Source organism: Chrysochloris asiatica, unplaced genomic scaffold (assembly GCF_000296735.1).
Source record: "Chrysochloris asiatica unplaced genomic scaffold, ChrAsi1.0 scaffold00025, whole genome shotgun sequence".
Lineage (NCBI taxonomy): Eukaryota > Metazoa > Chordata > Mammalia > Afrosoricida > Chrysochloridae > Chrysochloris > Chrysochloris asiatica.
In genome coordinates, this window is record NW_006408543.1 from 14,164,211 (window position 1) to 14,170,069 (window position 5,859).

Consider the following 5,859-nt stretch of genomic DNA (forward strand, 5'->3'; position numbering starts at 1 on the left):
TTGTCTGCCTCCCTGGTATATGGCAGTTGGTACTGGTTCTTACCTGGATTTTGGTGTTTTATAGAGTGTGGTTGTAGCTTGACTATATGGCAGCAGTTACTGTCTCTTCTTGGGTAATATAGGGAGAGAAAGAGTCCCCAAAAGGTAGAAGGGGAGCATACAACAGCAAAACAGCAACAATAACAAAAGGAAAAAAAAACAAAACACCAAAACAACAACAAAAACTATACTGGATACTGTAGTCTATAATCACAGAAAAGGGAGAAGAGGGAAAGAAGAAGACGAAGGAAAAATCTGTAGCCTACTATGAGTATGATTTTAATGTCCTCTTTCAGCTTCTTGCCTTCAGAGCTGCCTAAGTGATTTTAAGGTGCCACTTTGGTTGTTGTGCTGTGCCTCAGGATTTAATTTAATTTTTGGCCTGTTTTGTTTTTAAACTCTTTCCCTTTCCACAGCCCTTGTTCAGGCTTTTCCATATTGAAAAAACAAAACAAAACAAAAAACAGTTCAGGGCCGGCTCGTGGACTGAGAGTATCTGTGCTCATGCATGGCAGAAGAACCCATCAGTGGTGAGGGTGAGGGTGTCCACTCAATCAGGTATTCCCTCTAGTTTCCAGAATGGAGGTGCACAAACAGCAGTGGGGCCAATGAACAGATATCAAAAAAAAAAAAGAAAGAAAGAAAAGAAAATCAAAACAAAGCAAAACCGAAAAAGTGTATTGTCCACCTTTGCTCCAAGGTTCATGCAGTGTTTTTCTGTGGTGTGTGTGCTCCCCCACTTGGTTTTCCAATTGGTCTTGCCCACGTTGTTGGCTCTGGGCCACTGAACTTGGCAGATTTCAACAGTACGTAATTTCTTACTTTCGCTACAAGTTTCACTAGCTATATTCAGAGCTCTGCCCTGAATCTGCTTTGCCTGGTATTCTGTGGTATTGCTGACGGTGAACCTCCTCGTTTTTCTTCCTTCTTTCTCCATTTTTCCTCCTCTTTCCCCACCCTTCGTTTTTATCTATTTATTTTAAATCCTTTCCCCATTAGTCAGGAGCTAAAGACCTATCCAAGGAGCTCTGGTAGCGAAGTCATTACAAATTGGGCTGCTACCCACAAGGTTGTTGTTGTTGTTGTTGTTAAGTACTGTAGAGTTGATTCTGACTCATAGCGACCCTGTACAGGGTTTCCGAGGCTGTAAATCTTTACAGGAGCAGAAAGCCTCATCTTTCTCCTGCGGAACAGCTGGTAGTTTCTAACTGCCTACCTTAAGGTTAGTAACCACTGATTCGTAACCACTATGCTATCAGAGCTCCTTGTAGGCAGTTTGAAACTACCAGCTACCAGCCATTCTCTTATATGTTGTTGTTATTAAGTGGGAAAAGTTATGTACCTGGTAATTCAAATGGTCACTCCACTACTGAGAGGTTCAAGTTTGGGTCCTAACATAAGAGTCTATGAAGAAAGGCCTCGCAATGTTGTTGTTAGGTGCTGTCGAGTCAGTTACAAGTCATAGCAACCCTGTATAGGGTTTCCAAGGAACAGCTGGTGAGTTTAAATTGCCAACCTTGTGGTTCAAACCAAACTTGTGCTCCAATGCTTTATCCCACAGTGCCATACCAGGTCTGGTGATATGGTGATGGTGGTGGTGGTTATGTGCTATGGAGTCAGTTCCAACTTATAGCGACCCTGTACAGGGTTTCTGAGGCTGTAATTCTTTACAGGAGCAGTAAGCCTCCATCTTTCTCCCACAGAACAGCTGGTAGTTTCAAACTGCTGACCTTGAGGTTTGCAGTCCAATTCGTAACCACTACGCTACTCAGCATGATGAATACCATTAATGGCCCACACATTGTACATTTCAAAATGTCAAAATGGGAAATATTTTTGTTGCATGCTTATTTAACACACACACACACACACACATCCTACAGCTCAAGCTCCAACTTGACACATATGGAATGAGTCAGAGTGTACAGGAGAGCAAGTGACAGTGGTCAGAGAAATGAAAATGAAATTAAAATTAAATAAGCCCCTATTTTTTTTTATCAGTTGACTCAGCAAAATGTTTTTTTTTGTTGTTTTTTTTAAAAAACAACAACAACAAAATAGAAACAACACTAACTGTTGGTTGTTGTTGTTGTTAAGTGCCATCAAGTCGGCACCGACTCATAGCGACCCTATTTGCACAGCAGACTGAAACACGGGCCGATCCTGGGCAAACCTCACTACTGCTGCCACGCTTGAGTCCATCAATGCAGCCACCTGGCCAAAAAAATAGATCTTCCTCGATACTTTTAAGGAGCCTATGTAAGCTGGTACGATATATTTCAAAGGCAACCTAGCAATAAGCATCAGGTGCCATTAAGGAAAATAAAGTTTGTGATTCAGCAATTTCACTGCTAGGAATAAATTGTTAGAATATACATAGTTTATGGAGTCCTGGTGTGGCGCTGTGGGTTATTGCACCAGACTGCAAAGCCGTTTGAACTGCAAGGTCAGCAGTTTAAGCTCACTAGCTGCTCCTTGGAAACCCTATGCAGGGTGGCTATGGGTCGGAACCGACTCAACGGTACTTAACAACAACAACCTAGTTTAGGCAAGGATTCCTGGTAGCGAGTGTAGTGGGGCAGCAATTCGAATCTACTAGCCGCTTGGTGGGACAAAGGTGAGTGAGACTTTGTGCTTCTGTTAAGATCTCTAGCCTCAGAAACAGGAAAACAGTGACTATGAGTCAGAAGGACTCAACAACATACAATCATTTTGTTGTTGTCAAGTGCCATCGACCACTTAGTTTAATGCACAACGATTCAAGTTCTATTGATTCCAGGATAACTTATGAGGGCAAACACTGGAGAGTTTAAAACCTCAAAAAGGCATATTTGCAGAACAGAATATTTGATGACAATGAAAAATCATTACACTTAACAAACTTGGCTTAAAAATATCCTGTTAGGAATATATTAAACTGTCTGGGAATTTTTAAATGCCTAGTTAAATAAAATGAGTAGTTTACAAAGCTGTGGTCACGGTGTGATTCGAATTTGATGAAGAGGTTAGAGATGGAAAGAACTATGCCAAAATGTAACCATGGCTCCCTCTGGAAGCGAAATTAGGAATTTTGTTTTCATCTACGCTTTTTGACGGGGGCGTGGCAGTAGGCAGGGGAGGTGGTCACCACCATTTCTTCCTTCTGTCAACAGGTTAAAAAGTACCACCCCACCGCTGGCAAGCTGCGCCAGCTAGTGGGCGGATCAGGCGGGCCCGCGAATGAGGACGCGTACGCGGGGTGGGGTGATCAAGTATGCAGACGCGTACACAGCGTGAGCCGGGTGCGGGGTGCGGGGCTGCACGCAATGGAGGCCGGGCTGGGGCGGGCTCCTTTGAAGCGGCGCGGATAGATAGGGCAAGAGAGCAGATGGGGAGTGGCGCACAGGGTGGGGCAGCCGCCGACAGCTGCTCGACCTCTGCGAAACTGCTGGCGGTGTTTCTGCGAGGAGTAGGCCGTGTTTTTGTTGTCCCGCCCGGCAGGGAATAAAGGATTTCTGACCTTCACTATCAGGAATTACAGGGACGGTGGTACACTATGAGTGAGTTGCTTTCCCCCGGGCTGGCGAGCTGGGCAGGAGGCGAGTGTCCCTATTGACTCACGAAGGGCCGAAGGCGTCTTTCCCTCAGGCCTCTACATAACTCTTTCTTTCTCTCTCTCCCCTCCCTTAACACCCCCCATCCCCCCAAGAACGGGCTGTTTTCGGAGCAATCGGTGGAGGTGAGTCTGCTTGTACAGCGTTACAGAAGACCACGGCTGCTAGGTGTAAGGTCCAGGCCAACTAGAGACTTTCAGGTGCAGGGGCGTGCAGCCTCCCTGCCAGCTTCCGATTCCAACTTCTATAGTCCTTGAAGTTTGAAATAAGAAGAGTGTGGCTGAAAAGATTTAAATTTCTTACTTCAAGCCTCTCATTTTCTTTAAAAACAAAAAACCGAGGCCCAAGAGAGAAGTGTCACACAGCAAGTTAGAGACTTAACTAGGAAGAAAGCCTTGGTCCTCTGTGACCTCTGGCTCCACACCCACACCCTTTTTATACCTGGGGACCCTCTTCAAGACCCTGTTTCGCATGTGCTCCCAGCAGACTGCCTAATCTCATAGCTTTCCCCAGAAATTATCCGGAATTCCTAAGCGACCTATTTCCCTGAGCCCATTGCCAGCATTAAAGCTGTGTGTCCCCCTCCCCCACCAGTCGTGGCCGTGGCGGCGGTGCCCTTGGCCCTCGGTGCCTTGGGCTTCACCGGGGCTGGCATTGCGGCCTCCTCCGTAGCCGCTAAGATGATGTCTGCAGCCGCAGTAGCCAACGGTGGTGGAGTTGCCGCTGGCAGTCTGGTGGCTACTTTGCAGTCTGTGGGTAAGTGTACTGGAAGACTGGCTGTGATCCTCAGATTCCCAGTTCTTTGTCCCTCCCTCACTGGAGAGATGAGGGGGCTGCTTAAAGAGGGCGGGAAGGAACCCTGATTTGGGTCCATGATGTCGGGGCTGGTGAGTCTAGCCTCATCCAGAGTGGATGCTGGGGACCTGGGCAAGTTCCTCTGCTCTGAACCTCACATAACCCTTTTGTAAAGTAAGGGAACCTATAGCTCTTGGGTCTGTGGCAGGTTGCCCTCTGTTTGTCACTTCCCATGAATTTGCCCAGTGTCCTGGTGTGAAGTTGTAGGATGAGCACTTGACCTCAAAGTCAGGTTGAAATTCAAGATCAGAGGTTAAAACTCACCAGTTGCTCCTCCAAAACCCTATGTAGGGTTGCTATGAGTCAGAACAGACTCAACGACACTTAAAAACAGAAACTTCTCTCTTTCAGCTCCTTCCAGCATCCTCTCCTGAAAGCAAGGACTTCAGGATGTGGAAGGGGCCTTCTGAGGGGCCTGGGACCCCTGGTCACAGCACGTCCGCCTGTGTTCACCCTCTTTCTTTTTCCCAGGGGCAGCTGGACTCTCCACATCTTCCAACATTCTCCTGGGCACCACTGGATCAGCTTTGGGGGCCCTTATGGGGGGTTCAACAAAGAAGCCCCCACACACAACTAAACCGTCATCTGGAGATGAGGACTCAGCTGAAGAAGCTGAGGAAGGGGACCTGGCTGAAGAAGCAGAAAATGTGCCCAAAGTTAAACCTCCCAACCCCCTGCTCAGATCCAAGAAGCATGAGAAATAAAGTTCTTGGGCTGATGGTCGCTGTGTCCTTGCTTCTTACAGCTACAAGTGGGCTGGAGGCTCCACTCAGCTCATGGAGGGCAGAGGCAGATGGTGGGTTGACCAAGCACCAAGCCAGACTTCAACTGGTCCTCGCTTTACCAAGTACGAGCAGTATGACCATATTTCTGCAAGCCTCACTTTACCCTTTACTTCATTCAGTGATGACATTGACAAAGGTCACCATTGGGAGGCAGGAATGAGGAGCTTTTTCAAGGACACGTTGAACCACTGATGCCGCAGTCCTTTGTTCTTCCTCTTTGTGGGTCACTATTGTTGTGAAGTGCCATCGAGTCGGTTCCAACCCATAGCGACCCTGTATAGGGTTTCCAAGGAGCAGCTGATGAGCTTGAACTGCCAACCTTGCAATTCAAACGGCTTTACAGTCTGGTGCATTAACCCACAGTGCCACACCAGAGACATGCTTTATCTCGGGGCCCTTGATCCTAGAGATCATGAATCTTGCTGTCCCTCTTAAACCTTAACTTGTGCCTGTTTTAAAGCTCCGTCGTCTCCTTCTAACCTTGCTTGTGTGAGCTTGATCACGCAGCAGGGCAAGTTGAACCAGGTGACTCTGCTGTGTCCAGAAAGTGGAGTTCATAATTCAGCAGACCCATGCCACTCAGGGAA

At 47.1% G+C, this 5,859-nt stretch overlaps 1 protein-coding gene across 1 annotated transcript in view; it reads left to right on the plus strand.

Annotated features, from left to right (window-relative positions):
* Positions 1-5,191, plus strand: part of IFI27L2 (interferon, alpha-inducible protein 27-like 2) — a 32,905-nt gene extending 27,714 nt beyond the window's left edge. Inside the window, exons 2-5 of the mRNA XM_006839625.1 lie at positions 3,192-3,327; positions 3,728-3,757; positions 4,227-4,388; positions 4,959-5,191. Coding sequence (XP_006839688.1) covers positions 3,192-3,327; positions 3,728-3,757; positions 4,227-4,388; positions 4,959-5,191 — 561 coding nt within the window. The remainder of the gene's footprint in view (positions 1-3,191; positions 3,328-3,727; positions 3,758-4,226; positions 4,389-4,958) is intronic.
* The last annotated feature ends 668 nt before the right edge of the window (positions 5,192-5,859 follow it).